Consider the following 22,225-nt stretch of genomic DNA (forward strand, 5'->3'; position numbering starts at 1 on the left):
ATGTGATGGAGCATGGTCTGAGTTTGTCCTTGGGTGTGTGGATTTGTGTACAAGTCACCTTTCAGCAGGTCTGTTGACTAAAATAAGTTTCTGATTATCTGTATTCTCTCAGTAAAGCAAAGCCTTCTGTTCAGCTTGTCTAAACTATTTTTCAGTTGGTGGTATTAGTCTTTTGAGTTCTAGCTCTACTGCCTGATCTGCCTAGAATGACTGGCATTCCACTGTTCTTCATGTATCTTGAATTTCTAGACACAGTTTTGTCAAGTGGTTCGATGTATTTCTAAAGGTTTTTCTACTACAGAATGTGGTGGAAGGCTGGTATGATCCTTGAAAGATTCTTAGTCTAGGTGAGGGAGAAGGAAGAAGAGAAGTTAAAAGTTTTGAGAAAGAATATGCTGAGAATAAGAATGCTCTCTCTAATGTGAAACTGGCTCTGTTCAAAACCTTCTGGTTGAGTTGTTCCAAAATAAAATGAAAAAATTCCCCTTTCTGCTAAGAATTTATTGGCTACTTAGGAGCATATGCTCCAACAATCAATAGATGTATTCCCAAGAAATTATTTCATTTCTTTTTATAGTCTCATGAGGTGAGTCAAGATACCTATTTTATGTCCTTTCTAGAAGGGTAGCATTTCAGGTTAGAATTTGGAAGGATTTTGTTATTCTACCAGAGTAGAATTTTGATTAGAGTTCGCTATCTCAGTCTTCTTCAGGACTTCTTATACATTAAAAAAAAAAAAAAAAAAAAAGCCTTTGTGTGGGGGTAAATGGTTCTTACCTTTTTTAAGCCTGTCTCCAAGGCACTGATAATACTTGGAGATTTTTTTTAATAATGCTTCCAGTTCCTGCTCTTTACAACCTCTTCTATATGATCTGATTAAAAAGATAATGTATTTTGGTAAGTAATCATAAGACATCTGTTAGAATAATAAATGAATCTTCTCCCCTCGCACTGGATTTCAAAATCTACTTATTTAAATCTGACCTTCTGGTACAATAGGAAGTGTATTTCCAGCATTTTTATCGAGTCTATTTTCAAGAAACTTTCACACAATAAATTCTTCTGACTTCGTTCCAGTGAGCTGATTGTCAAGATTTTGCTGACTCTCACCTCTTTACTTCTGCAGAAGGATTCCTGATATAGACAAACATTTTTGAAGAATGTTTTTTGCAATGATGAATCATAGGAAGGAAATGGGGGGGAAGGGGAGGGTAGTTGTCTTGTTTTCTGCTGGTTGAAATATTGCAGACTGCTCAGATTCATACAGTGCTGATATTTCTTCCACATTCATAGAAGAATAATTCAAAAGCCAGGTATGGCAGTGGCAGAGGAGTAGTGCATCATTACTGGTACTGCCTAAACCTATGTTTTTCTCAATGTCCTCATCATCCTCTTTGATGCTTTTTGAAATGTTACATGTTGTCTCAGTATCTTCTGCATTCAGAAATGCACTACTCTCATGGCTGTAGTAAAAAATTCTGTAGATCCTCAGTATTCTCTGTCTAATTTTAGCAAGAAATTAGAACCTTGCAAATTCTCAATGGCATATTATTATTTATAAGGAAGAGATTTTTTTTATGGTGAGGGTGGTGAAACACTGGAACACACTGCCTACAGAGGTGGTGGATGTCCCATCCCTGGAAACATTTGAGGTTAGATTGGACAGGGCTCTGAGCAATCTGACCTAGTGGAAGCTGTCCCTGTTTGTTGCAGGTGGGTTGGAACTAGATGACCTGTAAAGGTTCCTTCCAGCCCAAACTACTCTATGATTCCATGATTGTTGATTCTAAACAATCTTGTTTGCACATACTTTTGACTAAGCAGCATATTTCTTGAAATAATAGAAGAATTTGTTGGCGTTGTAAACAAACCCAAATACAGGAAATTCCATTGCTGAGCTTCTAAAGTCTAAACTTCAAGTCCCTTTTGACAATAAGTTTTTGAGATTTCAGGAGTTAGTGATTATATTTTTTTGATGAGGCTTTCTTGCACAGAGTATAAACTAAATTTTTTATTATCAAGTTAATAACATTGTGCTCTTAAATATCAACAGTGATAAAAAAGACATATGAATGCAAATTATTCTTAGCCAATAAAATCCTTACAGAGATTCTGACCCACAGTAACAATCTGTAGAATGGGAATGTGTTTTGTCTCCAAGCTTACTGGATTTCTTTGTGGGCTGTAGCCATTTGCACTGCTCATGTTTCAGTCTGTTCCAGCTCTGGGCTCTGACTAGCACCCAATTTTTCTGTAGGTCCTTACAGAAACACTGAAACAGGGATTAAACTTTTGTTTAGCTTCCTGGGGAAAATGTGTGGCTCAACTGATTTGCCTTCTCTACTGTGGCACAGATCCAAAATAGTCCATCTCAGCCTAAGAGCTTTAAACTTGCAGAGATGCCAATCTGATGAAGAATTGCAGTGTAGATCAATAGACCCCAAACATCTGCCTCTTTTCTGCACAGGAAAACAAAATATGTATTTTGGTTGAGTTTTCAATTGTAATTTTAGATTAAAGAAAACACTGAATTAAAGAAAACAGTGGCATTAAAGAATAAAAATAAAATTGGTGTGGGAGGGAGCTCAGTGTAGCTGGTGGGTACATGGATGCCTGCACAGATACACGTGCTGGCACACATTTCTCCTTGCTTTATGTGTTAAGTCTTTCAGATTTCTTACTTCTTGGTTATTGGTTGTTTTGGGTTTTTTTCAAACACTGCTTTTTCAAGCCATTTTACATTCTCAAAATGTTTTTCTCTGGCTTGTGCTGGCTGACTCTGCCATTTTTTTTCTCATTGTCTGTATCCATGCAGAAATCCGGGCATCCTGCATGGATGTGTCCACATGTGGTTCCATCATACATCGTGGGAAGAAAGTAAAGACAGAGTGGAGGTTTTCCTTTGACATGTTGTGTTTGGAAATTTATTTTCTTCCAGCAACAGCCGTAGAAAACTGTCTTTTTTATTATTCTTTTTATTCCCCATTATGTAGTTTCTAATTAGTCCAGCCTAATTACCTTTTTCTAGAAAGGCCATTTACATCTTGGTGCTACAAAATTGCCTCTGAACAAGGAATCCTAGCAAGGTTTTGCTGTGCATTGTCATTTTCTAGTAAAGCTAAGAACAAAGTCTTTGAATTTGCTTTAGTTTTCCTTGAAAACAATTCCGTTTCAGCACTTAGCTTTTGGATTAACTCTTTTGATTATACGTAGTTAAAATTTGATACAGATCACTTGAATTGAAATGTCACTGTGAGATGGCAGAACGAACCACTCAAGTATTTAGTTATTATTTTTAATAACCTTATCAAAATTCTATGGCAAGTACAACACAATTTGCATTTTAACTGATCCAGCATACTTTTATGCTTGAAGTTTTTCTTTTGTGTCTGTATATGCATAGAATGACTACAGTTGTTCAGGGAAAAGTTGTTCTCTCGTTTGCATGATTTTGTCGAATTTGTTTTGGGAAATGCACAGTATTTAGTATATACTATATACTTTAATCTTCTTTTATTCATCAAAAGTATTTGTGAAAATTACCATTTTAAAAAAAAGCCTTTAGGTAGTCTGTTTGAGACTTGCAGATTTTTTTCTGATGGTGGATTTTGGATTTGATGCTGATTTTTTTGAGGCTTTTGGGTTGTTTTTTATATTTGGCAAATTTTACAGTAATTTTCTATGTGTGTATGTTAGCCTGTTACTTTGTTTTGTTCTTTATATAACAAGGTTTTCAAAGTCTTTGGATTGATCTGTACCTTCTTCAGTATTAAAATGTGTGTGAAGCCATGGAGAAGGGCTGACACTTGCTTTTGTAAGTCCAGTGTGGTGTAGTTGGGGTCTTGAAACGTGATACTGAGTAGTTATCTTAGAAAAAAGGCCACTGCCTGAGGAAGCAGACTCACCTGGTGTCATGCTGAGCATTGCAGTGTTTGCTGTGCAACTTTTATAAAATTTGTATCATTTTTCCCTTGTTAGTTACTACTGTGCTGTTAAGCTGTCTCCAGCAGCACTGTATCCATAACACATTGGATTTTTTTGCACTGGATGAGTAAATGTGACCATGAGGTTTCCTTCCCATGTGGCAAGGTGGGGGTAGAAGAGGGAGGTTTCTCTTTTTATCACTGGCTCCTTTTTTTCTTGGGTCTCTTGGGTCTGAAGCCCACATGTGGATGTGAGGTAGGTAATGATGGCCTAGAAGATGGTTGGTCTGGTTTTTAAAGCAGTGCTTCCTAGGCTTCCAAGGAAACAGAGAAGAACCTGGTTGCTTGATCTAGAAAAATATTGGGGAAAAAGGCACAAAATTACTCAAAGGCCTGGCAGTGTACTGCAGAGAGGAAGGGAATTGTCAGCTGTATGCATCTCTTGAGAGAAGGACAGGACATAAATTACTAAGGCAGAAGCCTGACTTAAGGAAGACAGTTGGGGATTCATTTTGATCACAAGGGTAGTTAACTGCAGAAATTAATTCTCTGAGGAGGTTATTGCTTCTCTGGCAGGTTTTCAGAACAGCTCATGTTCTCCAGCGCATTCCCTTTGCCAATACTCTCCGTGTTGCAGAGTGGATCATTTCTGGTAATCTTCCTTGCCCAAGCAGCCAAGCCAGACTGACCTGATCCCCTGAGCATGGCACAGCAGGTCTGGGGCCGTGCTTCATGAGGCCCCTGAGTGCCATGGCTTTTCACAGCTGGACTTTCATAGCAGTTGGAAAAGCCCTTGGCTTGATTTTTTTTTTACTTTTATTTATTTCTCAGGGAGGGGATTATGGTGTTGATTCTTCCTGTAAATCATTTCAATTTTGATAGTGTTTGAAGTTACTTTGCCATCAGTGTAATTGGTAAGACTTGTATGATAGGAAGAAACTTAGAGATGCTGTGGTAAACCACAGTCCCCACTAACTGTTCAGTTTGTCACTATATTTCTTGTCTGTGCAGAGGAACAGATAAAAATGTTGCCCAGAAGACTTGTTCTATATCTAGAAAGTGTGTTTCTTACTGCAGAAAGCTTTATTCAAATAAAAAAAGCAACTATTAGGAAGCTGAAATAATTTTTTCCTATGTTAAGGAAAATCACAGCACTTCTGATCTCATGGGTGCTGTAAACTCAAAGATTTCTGAACAGCAAATTCTGCATGGCTGTAATAAAACATTTGGCAGCAAAAAAAGGGCAGATATTCCAAGGAAGGATATTCTAGTGTCTTCTGTAAGGTTTCCATATACCTTTAAAAGTATTCAGTTTGAACACTGAACTATAAGATCCTTAGTTTATTCTTGGGGGAATATAATTGTTTCCAGAAGTGACTTATCCATAGTGTTAAGGTCTTTTCTGGTTATGATGGAGGTGAGGGTGTTCTTGTTCACTACTCTAGGTAAAATAAAAACCTTCTCTCTGCTGCTTCCTTTTAGAAAGGAGATGTGGAGATACTTTAAAGGTGAGCAAGGGTCAAAGGTCGGTCTGGCTGTGATACAGATACACCAGAAATAATGGCAACTGGTCCTGGGAGTAAGGGGACAATCAGCCCACCTACCTCAATCCATCTCCGTAGGATGCAGTGGGAGAGCGCTTCTGAGAGTCGATGTCTTAAGCAAATATCTGGGGCCTGCCTCTTGCCCAGGAAGTCTGCTAGGGGACATGCACAAGGAGTAGGTTGTTATGGCAAGAGGGAGCCCAGTTTCTAGATCATCAGTGGGGTTCAAGTTCCCTAGAACACATTAGTATTTTGTATTAGGTCCACAGTAAATAAAAAACAGGACCAGAAGGGTCAGAAACCTGCAGGAGGCAGGGATTGGATGGGTGGGTGGGTCGGTCCTCTTGGGCTGATCTGTATCCCAGCCCCCAGTTTTCTGCTGAGCTCTACAGTCACTAGGCTGCACAAAGCCAGAGTTGCTGTCATCATTTAGAGTGAATCATAATCTTTATCAGAGATAACCACTGGTTTCTCTCAGAGGTTTAAATGGAGCTCAACTATGTATCTGCCTAAATCTGGTTACAACAGAGCTTGCAATGCTCTATGTCCCTGGAAAAAGGAGTGGGAGGAGGTTGTTGAAGAAGTGAAGTGCCTTGTGAAAGAGCATGTCTGATGGCTAGGAAAGGAAAGAAGAAATGGAAGAAGAGCCTTGCATAGATGCATGTGAGCTGCTGGTGCATGAATTCCAACTCTGTTGTGCTAGATGCAGTTCATGTTTGGTTTTTCCTTGGAGTACATTTTCTGTTAGGTTCTACTAGGATCAACTTGATTTCTTATGAGAATCTGCAAATTTTCCTTGTTTTTAAAACAACCAACTCAATGAAAATTTTGTTGTTCTTACAGTCACTGAATGTCTAGTCAGTTTTAATTTAAATGATGATTTGATACCAGGTGAAGCTAATTTCACACTGTACTTTAGGCATGTTGAATTTGAGGGTAAGCTATGCACTGCATACTCAAATTCAGCATTTTTTCCTTGCTAGCCTTCACTTCAGATCAACACAAAGTGTTTTCCTACAGGCATGGTCACTTCCCTTGGCCTACCTCTTCCACTCCCCATGCCCCTGGCGGTCCAGATTTTGTGGATCTCTGAACTTTCATCCCAATGACAGCCTAGGGAGGAGGCTGAAGTCCTCAGCACCATGGGTGGCCCAGGTGAGAAAGGTGTGGAGGCAGAGATGTTGCTGTGCCACAGCTTCATCATCTTGTGATGCCTTTTGTCTCCACCTTTTCCTTGGGTACTTCCACGTATCTAAGTTATACAAGTTGTTATTTCCTGAACTGTCAATGTTATGAAAGATGCTTCAGCAGAATGGATAGTTCAGGTTGAGGTTTTAAGTTCTAGAGAATTGTGATGTCTTTGATTATGTCCAAGCTTATAAACTATGTCCCAATTGAGCTCTTAGTGATGTTAATGTGAAGACAGTTTGCTTGTGTAAGTCAAGGGAAGTGATTCATACCATTAAATATGGAATTTTGATAGATTCTTACTGCAAAGATCTTCGGCATTTTAGAAATAATTTCTACTGCCTTTTCAACATGAAGAATAGTTCTGCCCTGACAGTTCCCTTCTGTTTTTAAAACTTGCTGAACTACAACATAAGCCTGAACTTTACTGTATTCCAGAAAGATCAAAGTAAAGGTCCAGGTCTGCTGCCTTGAATCTATTTCCTCTTTCAAGCCTTTGTTTGCCATCATTTCCATCAATCTTGTATCAGTGGGAATTCCATGAAACCTTTCAGGTTACAGTGCCTTAATTGTAGCAATTTCGGGCCAATACATTTCAGAACTTTCTCCAGGGAGGGTCAAGCCTCCCACAGCTGTGAGCTCCATGAGAGCACAGACACAGCCAGCATGGCTGGAGTGCTCTGCCAGCTGCATATCCACAGCATCTTTTTAGGGAAACTTACTTAACTCGTTCTGGTAGGAAATCATTCACAGTAAAATTCCAGGTTATTAGCACATTATTCGTGCTTAAGACAACTTCTGCTGCTTTCTAGTGAATTGCTGTATGTGGAACAGAGCTTTAGAGTGGTGCTATTAAAATGTTGGTTTTATTGCCAAGCAAATGTGCAGTGTTCCTAAATGTGTGTTACTTCCTGCCCTTTTCTCCTCTCCGTTGCTGAAGCGTTGCCATCAATGCCGTGGTTTGGTCTCTGTGTCTCTATGATGTTACTGTGCACAAATTCATGTTGGAAGTATAATTCCTTTACTGTATGTTTCCACTGACATTCAGAGCTCTGCATGCTTTCCTGACTACATAATTTTGAAAGTGACAGATTTGTCTTAAGATGATGGTCTCAAACTGGCAAATGTTTTAAATAGTTCCATTGGCTTCTGTTAGGTTTGGTGTTTGGGATTAAAACTTTTAGAGTTCTCCAAGTGAGGAGAATATAAACCATTCAGCTTTTCTTTTTTTTTTTCAGAATATATTGATTTCCATGTCAAAAAGGTCAACTTTTGTATATATTTCATAAGCAGATCAATTACTCATTACTTTAAAACCAGGAAAGGACCTATAAATAGCATCCAAGACACTGACAATCAATTGCAAAACTCTACAGTAATGAATGTAAATATTTGCAATGAAAATGATCTTTGTCACTGGTAGGTTTGGGGGTTTTTTATTGCTCATAACAAGTGATACTTCTATTTTCCTGATTCCTAATTTCCTAAAGAAAATCACTTTATGCTTCTGTGTTAGTCCTAATTCCACTGTTTTATAAAAATCCCAGTAATAATTTCCTGGCAGATTCAATAGATGAGGATGTGTTCCCCTTACAAAGCTTTTGCTGAAGCTGAGAATAGACAAGTCAGAACATTCCCCTAAACATGGCATACATGTGGGGTTTTTTTAAATTCCATGGGAAAGTGAAGCAATTCTGGTTTTATTTCTGCTAAATAAAAGGAAGTTAAAAGAAAAAAAAATCTCTGCAGTCTCTGCTCTGTACAGGTGGCAGTTGAAACACATGGAATCATTTAATCAAATTATCTTTTAAATTCTCAGAAAACCCCCAAACCCTAAATTAAATCTTCCCCCAGACACCAGTGCACTGCAGCAGGACACTCTGTCAGGCAAGGAAGGGGCTGGGACAACTGCTCAGGGCTGCTTTTGTATAAATGTCATGATGATGTTTGGCTCAGTTGTTCCTGTCCTTTTGCAATGCTTGTGCCTTTATGGCAATGGGCTGCATTCCCAGAGCTCCAGCACTTACATGGAGTCAGAACATCCTCACACGATGAGCAGCACTGCACTGCTCACACACAGATGGACAAAGGGAAGGCTCAAAAGTACCAGCTTCCTTTTTAACCTGTGTGTGCACTGAAGTGTCCTGTGTGTTTTTATGTGAGGTGGGAAGCAAGTTAGAGGGGGTTTGGTTGCTTTTAAGTCATAAAACTTCTGTTTATATGCTGCTTGCTCATCACCCAAATTTAACAACCAGTCCAGTGTCACAAAGGAAGTTGGTTCCTGAGTTTCCACCTGCAGCTCATTAACCCAAACCGTGTTTAGGATGGTGCTGAATGAAAACCTTTTGAAAAAAGCAGGGCTACTCTTAGGATGGCAGTGGTGTTTATTTTGTGTGGCCTTAACTCATGGAATGCAGCTTTTTGAAATGCACTGGCTGCAGGTCATAATGCTCAGAGCTGTTCATCATCCAACCCAGCATCTCCCAAATTAGTCACTAGTTAGCTCTCAGGGGCCACTGGAGCCTTCTGATGGTGCTCTCTGCTGCCAGCTGCAGAAACAGCCTGGAGACCTATATAGGAGAAAAGAAGAGCCAAGAAATCCAGATGTGTGAGAGGAAGAGGAAAAAGGACGTGGCAGTCTGAGGGGCTGTGTGGGAGCTAATGGATCCTGGGAGTTGGATATGTGCCTCTCAGAGGAAAGGGAATACTGGGCTTCCTCAAAGCAGGAGGCAGTTTAGAGACAGGAGCACATTTATGAGACAGTGCCATGCTGCAGGATGTTCCCCAGAGGAGGAGAAGATGGAAACTTCTGAGGAGCTTTTCACAGGTGAATGTCCTGTCGCCTTGCTGCAGCACAGCATCCAAATCAACTTTGACCTGTGTTACAAGGAAGTGGTCCTACTTCCCATGCAGAAAGATGTTGTAGCTGACATTCTTTCTACACCCATCATGCAGAGCGAGAAAAGGAAAATACAACAGAAAACCTGGAATATGGTGGTTGGGTTAAGGACTGCAACAGACTGGCAGGTCAACTTTGAGAAGACAGGATGCCATTTTAAGACATAGCAATCATACTAGCAAAGGATTTGGCAAGTTTTTTTAAATTTCCTAAGGAAGGTGCTTTTGTGTTTCTCCAGGATACAGTGGAGTGCTTTCTAGATAAAGAATTTGGGGTAGAAGCTCTTTGAGAAAGGAGTCCCAGGGAACAAGACTTAACTAAATTTTATCCTGAAATCTAGGAAGAGGAGAGATTTCTACCTTGCTCTAGAGCTAGCCAATAAAGTCACATAGCAATTGCAGACTTTGCTGTTCAGATATGTTTAATGACATCAAGTTTTGGCATATGTCTTGCTGATCTTTAGAATTTTTGAGTAGTGTATTTAATAGAAAATGGCACAGTATGTTCCCAGAAGTGTCCTAAAGATTATATCTGTTAGTGTCAGTTTTTCAGAGATGTATTAGTTAACTGTACTGCACAGGAGTGAGGAACATTTCTTGTTAATTTAGGGAGGGAGAAAGCTTTGATGACACATGCAAATGGCACATCATGTATTTTAAGTTCTGTGTATGGCGCCTACACTAACTGCATTTGTCCTTTCAACATCTTTCTTAGCTTGAGCACCACCATATTTGAATTTTATGTGACTGTGATATTAATACACCTGTTAAAGAGAAGATTAATTACATAATAGCATTTTTATTAAAGATTAGGTACCCTTTGGGAGAAAAAAAAATGTGTGTATATAAATATATATATATATATATATATATATATATATATATGGAGCCCTGATGATCTCTGCCTTGAAATTACTGTCTTCCTTTCTTTACCTGGCAGCTGTCAGTGCTTAGGAAGGAGCTGGGCCAGCTAGTTCCCTGCAGGAGGAGTACAAAGTGCTTGGGGTTATGGGAGACACTTAATTCTCAAGGTATCAGCAGCTGTGTTTGTAGATGTGCCAACAGTCCCAATTTGTGCAGCTACATGGAGCAGTGCTGAGACAGAACTAGAGAGCTACAACAGTGCCTACATGAAAGTGGAAACGGGGTGAGGGCAGTGCTTGGAAGTTCAAGTAGATAGAAGCTACCTTCTGTGAGAGCAGAACTGAAGTGCCAGGGATGGCTGTCCTGTGAAACTCCTCTTTGACAAGTTGCAGAAGCCCTCAAAGGACAGAAGGTGGCCTAGGTGTGAAAGAGCAGCAGGAGAATCTGCCCCATCCCTGTGTGCCAACACTTAAAGCAGCAGCACATGCAGAAACACTTGGTGTGGTTCCAGCAGTGCTTTGCCCTGGTTCTCTCCAGTCTTCCCCAGGGAGCTGCAGTGTAGGGATGACTTTGCACTGAGGCATCTGGGCAGGGGAACACAATGCTGCAGTTTGTTGTCTGAGGAAGAGATTCACTGGCAAAGCTGCTGCTCTGGTGGACACAGGAACCTTGTATACAGTGTGAGGATTAGCTCAGTTTTAAGCTGGAGTATGTGAGAAAGTAATTTTCTAATTTTATTCTTCAACCATGGCAGAAAGTATTCCTCTTTTCAGACACTTCTGTTGGCTCTGAGGAGATGACTCTTTACTGAGCTACACAAAGGACAATTTCCTACCAGATACAAATCTGCTTCATAATGATAGGTTCAGAAGCAAGACCTTTATCTCAGATCCAGTACCTTCAACTATTTCTCCACCTCCAGTTATTATTGTTGCAAAAGAGCATGGGGGTTTCCAATGATCTCATCCCATTTTTGGCTACAAGCTGATAAACAGCAGCACTGGCACAAGTCGTTTTGCAAGGAGCCAGCCCTACTCCCATCTTCCCTCTGGCTCCTTGACTCTTCAATAACTCTTCAGCTCACTGTGCTTTAAAGCCCCCACTGTTCCTGCTAATGCCAGAAGCTCCCTCACACAGCTTTGTGCTTCCTGCCTGGCATTAGGCAAAGCAAGGCAGAGATCCTTGGCCTGTTCATTGTTAGCTCTCTCTGAAAAGCTGAGAGTCTCTGTACCTGTGCACTTGCAGTGGGCAGAGCACAGCACTGTCTCCAGCTGGCTCTCGATGCTGCATGCTAAAGCTTGGGCAGTGCCAGCTCACTCTGCAGTTGTTGCCAAGGGCACAGAGCAGGTTTCTCACTTCTCTCCCTGGGAAGCCAGAGTGGATTTGTACCCTGAGACGTTTTGGATACTGGGTTCAGTTCAGCAATGGGTGTCTTTTCCCCAGGGAGCAGTTATTAATATCTTCCCAATAAACGGTGGCTCTGAACGCAGTGCGAGAATGTCCTAGTGATGGCAACAAGAGCAGAGCAGGGGACACGTGCTCTGAAGCTGCTAATGGCATCTCCCTTCATGTCCTGCAGCAATGAGATACATGGATTAATTCTAAATGCATTGGTAACATATGGGCCTAAAATTATTTTGTGCTATTTAGAACAAGTCCTTTGAGCTAAGGCTGTTGTAAATTCTAATTAGTCTATGCTAATCTCCATAATAGGCAGCTATTTCTAATGCAGATGTAACTGATGAGGTCTGACAGCATTTTCCACACTTATTTATACACTGGCAGCAAGCTGGTATCATGCTAGTGTCAGAATGTTTGCTCAGGTTAAGAAAACTTTACTTTCTTTAGTCTACAAGGAGTTTGTCTTTGCTGCAGGCATGTGCCTGTTCCTGGAACACCAATTTATGCCTGTTTGCTTATATTTATTTGTGCAGAAAATAGGGAAAACTCCTTCAGCCGTTCCCGAAGCTCCAGCGTGTCCAGCATCGACAGGGACTCAAAGGAGGCGATCACAGCTTTGTACTTCATGGAGTCTTTTGCCCGCAAGAACGACTCTGCTGTCTCCTCCTGTCTCTGGGTCGGAACAGGCCTCGGAATGGTCATAATCCTGTCCCTTAATCTTCCTGCTAGTGACGACTTACGGCAGTCAGAGCCAGTCATGGTGTCACCAAGTGGTGAGAGTGCAGCTCTTTTCCTGCTTTTTATCTGTCTTGGTACAATGAGGCAATAACTGTGATTTTGTACAGCCTTTGGAGCAGAAATGTCTCAAAAGATCAAGCAATGGTCACTCACTGAGTGGAGGGCACACAGGTAAAGACGCTTGTGAGGGACCAACAACTTCATGGACTGAGACACTTCGGTTGTGTTAGTTCCAAAGATTGCCTTGTGTAGCAGGCAAAGTTACATGTTTCTTGTGAGGACAGGGAAATTAGCAGAGTTCCTTCATATTGTGAAATTACAGTCCTGTTTACAGTTCTGTCTGGGATTCTGTGAACAATTTGACTGTCTTAGTATCAGAAAGTTGCAGAGAAGCAGAAGGGAGTTCAGGAAAGGAAACAAAATGTTGGCAGGTTGCTGTACCAGGAGAGATCGTTGGCTGAGTGAGTGACAGATGGTGTAGCAGAGAACAGAGGGCTGAGAGGTCAGGTCTGAGGAGAGGCAGTATGTGCTTAAAAAATGGACAAAAATGGAGAATGCACAGGAACAGAGGTTTCCCATGCCCAGTTTGTTTAGAAAAACAATGCTGGAAAGTCACCAGACTTGGAGCAATTTTACTGCTGGGGAATAAATATTCTACAAGTATAATGTAGAGATAAACAACAGGCTATCTTCAACAGCATGTATTATATCCATTATTATAGATATCAGCTGCCTGAGACTTTTCCAGCAGTGGCAGGCTGTTTGTTCACCTTCTCATGTGGTCAGAAAGAACTGAGCAAGCAAGCCTTGTCGCCTTGGCTGGATTAATGTGTGTGCTGTGTTTACAAAAGCTGAGTGTCAGCTGTGCTGTGCTGACAGCCAGCCTGGTTGTGGTGCCAGTGCCAGTGAGAGGAAATTCTGTTCTGCAGGCACCGTCCTGACACTGAAGGGAGCCGTGCTGACCTTTGCGTGCTTGGACTGCATGGGGACACTGACACATCGGCCCTATGAAGTATGGAGGGATCCACACAGTGCTGATGATGGTGACAAAACAAGGAAAAGGAAACTTGTCATGCATTCCCCTTCCTCCTCCCAGGATATGGGTGATCATCAATTTGCAGTCATTTGTTCAGAAAAACAAGCCAAAGTCTTCTCATTGCCTTCCCAAACATGTCTTTATGTGCACAACATCACCGAAACGTCCTTTTTATTGCGAGCAGATGTGGTCACCCTCTGTAACAGCGTCTGTCTGGCGTGCTTTTGTGCCAATGGGCACATCATGACACTGAGGTACTTATCTAACTAATCTTGTGGCAAAACTAAGCAAAGAGGTGGCACAGTGCTGTCATATTCCACTTGTGTTTGCTCCAGAGTGCCTGATGCTCTGCATTAACTCCCTGGTGGGTGTGTTTAATTCCCTGCTTTGATGCAGCCATACCTCTTCCTGGGGCTGTCTCCACATGGGGAGTTAAGGCAGGCAGGTGCACAACAAAGGAAGCTCCTTTTTTTTTTTTCTATTAATCCCCTACCTGTTGCAGTTGATGGCTGGTGATTTTTAACTATGATAAAAGAAAGCCCTGATAATTTTGCTCAGGTATGGTGAGTCAGGTATAGAGAAGCACAGAACTCAGCCATAGAAAGGGTACTGTTTATCCTGTGTGAAGTACCAAGTCCCACTCCTGCCATTTCTGAAGATTTTCTGTTCAGAGCACTTGGTTTCCCTTCTTTGTCCCCTTCCCCAGGGAGCTGACTGTGCAGTAGCCCTGTAGTCATACCCTCATCTTGCTGCACCCTGCTTCCCTGGCCAGGCCATTTAACTTTTGGAGAGTACTGTCCAAAACAGCAAACCATGGGAAGCTGGAGGGCAGCAAAGGCAATGCTGAAGCCTTTGTCCACAGGGTAGAAGCAGGGCCCTGCCAGGCCATTTCCTACAAGTGTCCATGCAGGCCTTGCCCTGCAACTACCCAGCCATGTGGCACAAGCCGTACCATGCCACATGCACATCCCATATCCAGACAGTAGCAGAAGCGTTAGGGCCAGGAAGTCAAGGCAGCTGAAACTTCTCCATGCAAGTGAACAAAGTATGATGGGAAGACAGCATTTTTATGGCAGAATTTTTCAGCTTAGAGATGCACTTTAACTGTTGCAGTTATGAAAAGCATAAACTGAAGTGTTGGTTTAAAATGCAGGCACAGAGCAGGTGTACCATGTGTGGCAGCTGGTGACTAACCTGGGAATCTGCTTCTCCTCAGCTTGCCCAGCCTTCGCCCACTGCTGGACATCAACTATTTGCCTGTCACAGACATGAGGATAGCACGGACCTTTTGTTTCACTAATGAAGGGCAGGCGTTGTACCTGAGCTCTCCCACAGAGATCCAGCGCCTGACATACAGCCAGGAGATGTGTGACAACCTGCAGGTAGGGCTCACACCTCACTCTGGTGCCTGTGTGTGGGAGGGGTGGTGGCCTCACACATCAGGGGCAAATTGGCACTGATGAGGACAGTGCTGCAGGGGCAGGACAGATCTGTTCCTCTCCACTTGCCCTGACTGAATGATGCCAAAGCAACAGAGAGAGGTCAGCAGCTCTGTTGTTTTTTGGGCTTTTTCATGCACTGTCACCTGCACCTGGCAAAAAGTCTTTACAGTGTTAGATATGGGCTGGGTTGGTTTGGTTATTTTACAATGAAAATGCAAATGAAAATGTCTTACTGAAGAGAAGGAATTGTGAGAGGTTACAGGGAGAAACATGAGTAATGAAGAAAAAAAAAGGGGGGGGGGGAATAAGTTCTGGGTTATGTAATTAGCAGTGAACTAGAATGGAAGTATAAAAGAAATGGTCCTGCCAGCACTCATGCCCTAGGGAATAACATGTGCTGAGCTGCTCAACTCACATCACAGCACTGTCTGTCTCAAGTCTGAAAAGGCACTGGGAGTTGCACACCTGCTTTTGTGCACCAGAGAGGAGATGATTTTGCAAGGAGCCAATTTTAAAATAATGAAAAGGTTTGACCAAAGTGTCTTAGACTACGGACCTACAGCGAGAGGCTGTTACAAGCTAGATTTAATTTTTTTTACCAGCCTTAACAGCATCATGCAACTACCAAGCAAAGGGAAACACAGCCCTTGCTTCTCTGTACTGCTGGACTATGGCTGCTTTTATCTTGGCTTTTATGCAAGAAAAGGTTTGCATGGTCATTCTGTGTTTACAGAAAGCAGATGACCCAGCATCACCCTGCTACCTGGGAAAACAAAGCTGGGCTGCATGAGAGCTCCACTTAGGCTCCAAGGGCTGCAGTAATTTTTCTCCCCAGAGCAGGTGACTGTGCAGAGGAGCAGTGGCTGTGAGTCACAGCGCTGTCCTCACACGCAGCCCCCAGGAGCGAGTGCTCTGTGCAACACAGCAGCTGTATCTGCCTGCTGAGGCTTGGCTGAGCAAACACAGAGCTGAGCAGCAGGGCAGAAACTGTTCCCAGTGCACACAGCCCCACTGGTTTCAAACACTAAAGTGTGAGACTGCACACTTCTCCCATCAGTTTTATTCCAGAGAGCTGGCTTTTCCTGGTACTGCTGCGAATAAATCCAAGCCTGAGATTTGTTTGGGGCGACTGCTCCAAGATGTGGCACCAGAGCAGTGCCTTCAGCAGATGTGCTTATTTAGCATTGCTGATGGCACACTCATGGGGTGGGGGAAGGTTGTAAGGAAGGTAATGGATTTTGTTTAAAAAGAGAAAAATCAACTAAATGACAAACCACCAAACTCTGAATTGCTGGCAAGCACTGAGCTCAGGTGTGCTATAAAAAGAAAGGAGGATGACTGCCCAGCCTGGCTAGGTAATCACTAAAGCAAAATACATAGTACACAGCAAATTGTTTATTCAATTACAGTGTCACCTCTGCTGTTTCTAAGCAGAATGTGACCTTATTACTGGTATTTTAATCCTGTATTAACTGCAGTTGTTTTTCTCTGGTAAGGAACATGGGGCTGAGCAGTGACAAACCAAGTCCCTTTGAAAGCATGAGTGAGTCTAGTTAGCCCAAGCATTTGTCAGAATACACAAATATTACCTATATCATACTGTTCACACAACAGACTCTTTTAAGTTGATTAGATCCAGTGCATGTGGCTTGTTAATGCAAATCAAGAAAACACCTAGAACTGCTGTCACCTCACAAACCTTTTACATGGACTTTTTTCTGGCTTTACTAGGACATGCTTGGGGATTTGTTTACTCCTGTGGAAACACCAGAAGCCCAAAACAGAGGCTTTCTCAAAGGACTTTTTGGAGGAAGCGGACAAGCTTTTGACAGAGAGGAGCTTTGTGAGTAATTTCTTGTTCGGGAATTTTTTTGGCAGAAAGTCATTCTTGAGATCCCCTGCCCTTGTCATCTAGGAATGGAGTAGTACACAAGGCGTAGATGATTGATGAAAAGAGAAAGTTGACTGAGGGGAGAAAGGGGAGGGTCCTTGTCCGCCATTCCACAGTTCCTTCACCTTGGCAGCTTCTTTTGGTCAGCTGAGGGGGGGGCACACGAGTGCACTGCAGATGTGATGGTGACAGAGCAAAGCCTTCCACCCGTGCCCATGGAACAGCATCACTGCTGCAAGGCTGCAGCTCAAGGCTGAGGAGCACTGACAGAGCCAGGCCAGGAGCTCATCCCTGTCTGTCCATCTGTCTGTCCTCTTCTCCTTTGCAGTTGGCGAGGCCACGGCAGGAAAAGCCTCTCGCAGCCTGGCCCAGCACATCCCTGGATCAGGCGGGATTGAAGGCGTGAGAGGAGCCGCGGGCGGGGTCATTGGGGACCTGACTCGCGCACGCATCGCCCTGGACGAGAGGGGGCAGAAGCTGGGCGAGCTGGATGAAAGGACTGCCAGCATGATGGCCAGCGCAGAGGCGTTTTCCAAACATGCACACGAGGTAGGAGCCCTGGCACCCACACCCTGCAGCTGGGAACTGCCAGCCCTGCAACCCTTCCCTTTGGGAAAGCCCAATGTCCTTCTCTCCCTTCACCCAGGCATGGTGTTGGAGGTGTGCTCATGTCAACTGGCACGGCATTCTTCCTGCTCCCAGACTATCAGAATGCCAAAAATCAACTGCCATTGCACACCCCTTCCTTTCACGTTTCCAGAAATGAGCATCCATTGTTAGTCTCTGAATTTAGAACACGGCCCTTCTCATCTTGCCTTTCTCACTAATTTGTTATGATTTGTTTTTTTAAGCCACTTAGTGCAGCACATCCATGCAGTAGGGCAGAAAACAGGTAGGTGGATGTGTGTATAGGAACCTTTACAGATCTTACTGGGGAGAGGAGAACAGTACTAGTACAGCCCTGTGGTGCAGTAATATAGAATAGGCCTTGCCAGGAATAGGAATAGCTTCTGTGCTTGGAGCTGGAAATGGAAAGCTTCTCCATCCCACGCTGTTAGACTGGGAAAACGAAAGTGATTTTTTTTGAAGATAAAACAACATCAAAGCATATTTCCCAAAATGAATGTTTTTCATTTAATGTGCATCACATCTCTGGACAAGACCTTTACATTTTTATTGGCTTTTGTAAGTGTGAAGCAGAAAGAACGTGCCCTGAAATGCAAGAAGTTTATATATTCAGGGCATATCTACTATGCTCCATAGATAAGTGTCTTTTTATTCCTATAGAAAGCGAGTTCCTTTAATTTTTGAAGAAGAAAAGTAGTTAAAGGTCCTCAGGAAAAATCTTCTAAAAAACAGCACTAACAGGTAACACTTTTTTAATGTAATAACTATGAAATTAAATATGAGGTCTCAGTGGACTCAAGACCTGCTGACACTGTAAGTGAAGTATTGCATTGTTCTTCATTTATTAATTCTGAAGTTGGACAGTTAATGGGCCGAGGTCATGTGTGGTCTCTCACATGCTGGGCAGTGTTTGATTGCCATTTGTTTGTTTTTTTCCCCATCTCTGTAGGTGATGCTCAAATACAAGGACAAAAAGTGGTACCAGTTTTAGACTTTCAAAGAAGCTGCTTGTGGCTTTATTAAGAACACTGTTCAGGGAAGCAACCTTTATTCCCAAATCTACCAGTCACTGGCCAGAGACAGTTTTTTCTCCTAGAAGATGTTTTCCTGTTACTATTATTGGATTCATCACAGTGGACATCAAGGAGAAGTTTTACAGACCGTGAGATGGAAGCTGGAATCATGAGGGTCTTTCCAACAGCTGGCTCATGGGGTGGCCAGTTTTTTCCTGAAAGGAACTCAGCCATCACTGTGGCATGTAGGTTTTCAGAAGCTGTAGGTATGAACTGTGGGGAGTGCATCTGGTTAAAAATATTCTGTACAAACTCGAATGTTAATGCACTTATAAAACTTTGCATGACTAATTGCCATCTTAAAAAAAAAAAAAAAAAAGAGAAAAAGGAAGCATGTTGTGACCGAAGAAAAATGGGATTTATTTCTATTCTGAGCAAAAAAAAAAAAAGAAAAAACACCTTAAGTAACAAAAATCTTTATTTTTTAAAAGTGACATTATAAAAAGCCAGTACATTTCAAGCATGTTTGTTACTGTTCTCCATATAAAAATGAGTTGAGCTGCATTTTCTTATCCGCTGTTTATTTCCCTTGAAAAATCTTGCTCAAAATCAGTGCTCTTTAACTCCTACTAGAAAAATAAATAAATTCAAAATCCGATGCCCAAAATTTAAAGATTTTGCAGGTAGCTGGACAGGCACTATCTAAAAAGGTCATTAAGACAGTGCATAGATGTTTTTTTTGCAATTCAGAGCACATGACACATCATCCTAATCTATACTTTTAAAAATGTGCTCTACATTCATCTGTTGTCCTTGAAGGGGGCCATGGCATTTTCATCCCCATGGAGTCTGTATCACTTGGTTGCCTTATTTCCCAGTAGCAGGAATAGAAAACCAGCTTTGAAAACCATTTCTTCAAGTAGGGAAAGGCAAGATGGGAAACCACAGTCCTGTCAAACACTGCTCACTAGTGCTCAGCTGAAATTATGAGAGGGGACCTGCACAAACACCCCCCCAAAACCTGAGAGAGAGAGAGAGATTAGAGCAGCAACACTACACAATGGGCCAGGGAGGAGCATGGAAAACCATTGTCCACATACATATATAATACATATATAAAGTGACACCATGGGTGAGTGGTAATTTATTCTCTGCTCACACTGCTAAAAGTAATTTGCTTCTGCTTCGAAGTGGCTTGTCTGGTTTTTGCAGTGAATGCTACAGAAGACTCTGCAACCTGCAGCCACAGAAGAGTGGATTTATTGCCTGTCCATAAGAATGCTCCATCTTAACCTACAAGAGACTCATTGCCACATAGGTCAGGTCTTAGGTTAGAAATTTTTCCAAGATTGGTTTGGAAACAAGGCACTGAAGGCTTGTTTTCATGTGCATGGACATAGTTTCAAATTAGAAAAAAGAAAGTGAGGAAAAGCTGGAAAAACAGGCTTTAAAATTTTTCTATTCAAGAAGAGTAACATCCTCTGACCCTTCAAGGAATCCTGATGGACAATGATGGAGACAGGCACCATCCCACTCCCAACCAGACCTTAACTTTACCAGTGTTTGTATTGTCACAGTGTTCAGATGATCCCTCTCAAAGATGTCTTTTCCATCTCCTTCCTTTACCTACAATAAAATACAGCCCAGGACGTTGTACCATCCAGGAAGTCTGGCTTCACAATTGGCCCACTTCACAAGTTAAAGGGTTGGAAGAGATCTGAGGTGTTAAGTTTTAAATTCCCATTGTAGCACAAGAGAATTTCATGATTTACAGGATTTTTACATTTTGCTGTAGGCAAAATGAAAATGATGGCCCTGACAGGTTTAGCTCAACTGGGAATGAGACTCCACAAGTTTCTCTGGGACAGGAGAAACTGCTCTATGTTGTCAGAACTGTAGAAACTTGTGAGGAAAAAGGTAGAAGCCTGAGCAATGCCTGGGTTTCTGCTGAGAGCTAAGGCATTGTAGTTGTCCATGCCCCAAGAGGATTTCTCTGTGTGTGTGTGTGTAAGGATATGCCAAACTTGCCACTCTGATGCCAATAGGAACTGGGTTTGGGAATTCCTTCCAGTGGCTTCTGCATGTGAGGAAGCACTGCTCTAAGCAGGCACCAAGAATGAGAAACAGAGGAGAACATTACAGCAATTTGATCTTCAGTTTAAACCTCTATTCAGTGGGCCTGTGCTCTGGCCTGTAATCCAAACCCACTGGTCTCTGGACACCAAAATCATTTGGGGCAGTATTCAAACTGTCCAGCAGCCAGCTTATTTTCCATTCTGCCCTGGTGTGTGGTGGTCAGAAGCAGCCCCACAGGCTGATTAGAATCATGGGAAGTTGGAAGGAAATTTAAGAGCAACTTTTAACTGCCGAGCACTGCAGCTCACCCAGAGAGAAAAGTGTCCTCAACAAGTCTTTTACACAAGGCCCGACTGACTTTGGCTGCCAACAGTCTCTAGTTTAACACCAGGGTAAAAAAAACCTGCCAGTAGATTTCCATTTGCATTTTTATGCAACAGAAAAATGAGAATTTAGCAGCCCTCAAACTTAAAATTTTTAATACTAAACTTTTAAGCAACTTTTCTCTGGTACTCCCCATCAGGTCACAGCTTTCCACTCTTACATATTTTACATATTTCCAGACAGTTACCAATTACTATTTCTGTTAAGTTCACCACTAGTGACTATAATTATCAATTTTCTTGTAGTCTGTAGAGATCTAAAAAGTTGTATATGTTTGTATATAGAACATTCTATATATATAATATATATATGTAATGTATATGTTGTATAAGTTTGTTAGTGCACACTGTTAAATGCTTTCTATCAAGATTTACCATGTATGTGGAAAAAAACCATCACTTAAAAAGTTCAGTGAGGGAGGAAAAACTCTTGCCTGGGTGATTTATTGTGAAATGAGGGGGAGTGTGGGATTTTTGCAAGGCGCACCCTGAACGCTGCTCAAGGCTGTCAGTGACAGGCATGAAGCTGCAGCATTCCCAGCAAGGAGCACAGCATCTGACTCTGAGAAAGACTGTAGGACTGGGACTGGCTGGAGGAAAATCAAGGACATTGGCTGTCACTGGATGTTGAAATCTTTCTGTGCTTTCACCTCTCCCACTCAGACAGCACCACCTCAAGCAAAATCCTAAGCTCAGATTATCTTCAGCCTTGAACTCCTCAGCTGCACCAGGCCAGATTGGCTGGAAATATTAGTTCAGTTTAAAATGCTGTTTGTTCATTTAGATGCCTTGTTCCCTCACATTCTTCTCTCCAGGAGCTCTGTCATAATCATATCCAAAACCAGATACACAGAACTTCCAACAGCACACACACCTTTGGGTTTGACCAGATGTTTGTAATCTTATGTCTAGTGCTGTAGATAGACAGAGAAAATGCATTAAATTAGATTATTTATAAGTCTGCAGAGTTGGCAAGTCTTCAATGAAGTACAAGCTACTTTATTTATTAATAAAAAAAATTAAATTCATTCCTAGAGCTTTAACTTCAGTTGCAAATCTTGAATTAAAAGACATGACAATTGAAATTTTGAGAATCAGGTTTTGTTTTCTGTTATTACCTGGGGGGAGGTTTTAAGATTTTTACAGTTCTGCAGTTCAACTATCTACATCAATTAGTCATTCCTCACAGTACCAGGACTGT

General features: G+C 42.0%; 1 protein-coding gene across 3 annotated transcripts in view; it reads left to right on the forward strand.

Moving 5' to 3' along the window:
* STXBP5L (syntaxin binding protein 5L) overlaps nucleotides 1–21,281 on the forward strand; it is a 191,711-nt gene extending 170,430 nt beyond the window's left edge. For 2 of the 3 annotated variants that reach the window (XM_069021293.1, XM_069021303.1), the window contains 6 exons: nucleotides 12,352–12,591; nucleotides 13,486–13,846; nucleotides 14,809–14,974; nucleotides 16,766–16,877; nucleotides 17,254–17,474; nucleotides 18,502–18,590. In XM_069021293.1, the coding sequence (XP_068877394.1) occupies nucleotides 12,352–12,591; nucleotides 13,486–13,846; nucleotides 14,809–14,974; nucleotides 16,766–16,877; nucleotides 17,254–17,474; nucleotides 18,502–18,543 (1,142 nt within the window). In that variant the 3' untranslated portion in view covers nucleotides 18,544–18,590. Of the gene's footprint in view, nucleotides 1–12,351; nucleotides 12,592–13,485; nucleotides 13,847–14,808; nucleotides 14,975–16,765; nucleotides 16,878–17,253; nucleotides 17,475–18,501 lie in introns of all 3 variants that reach the window. The other variant, XM_069021288.1, reaches the window with a different exon arrangement.
* Nucleotides 21,282–22,225: the final 944 nt, after the last annotated feature.

The sequence above is a fragment of the Aphelocoma coerulescens genome, chromosome 1 (genome assembly GCF_041296385.1).
Source record: "Aphelocoma coerulescens isolate FSJ_1873_10779 chromosome 1, UR_Acoe_1.0, whole genome shotgun sequence".
Lineage (NCBI taxonomy): Eukaryota > Metazoa > Chordata > Aves > Passeriformes > Corvidae > Aphelocoma > Aphelocoma coerulescens.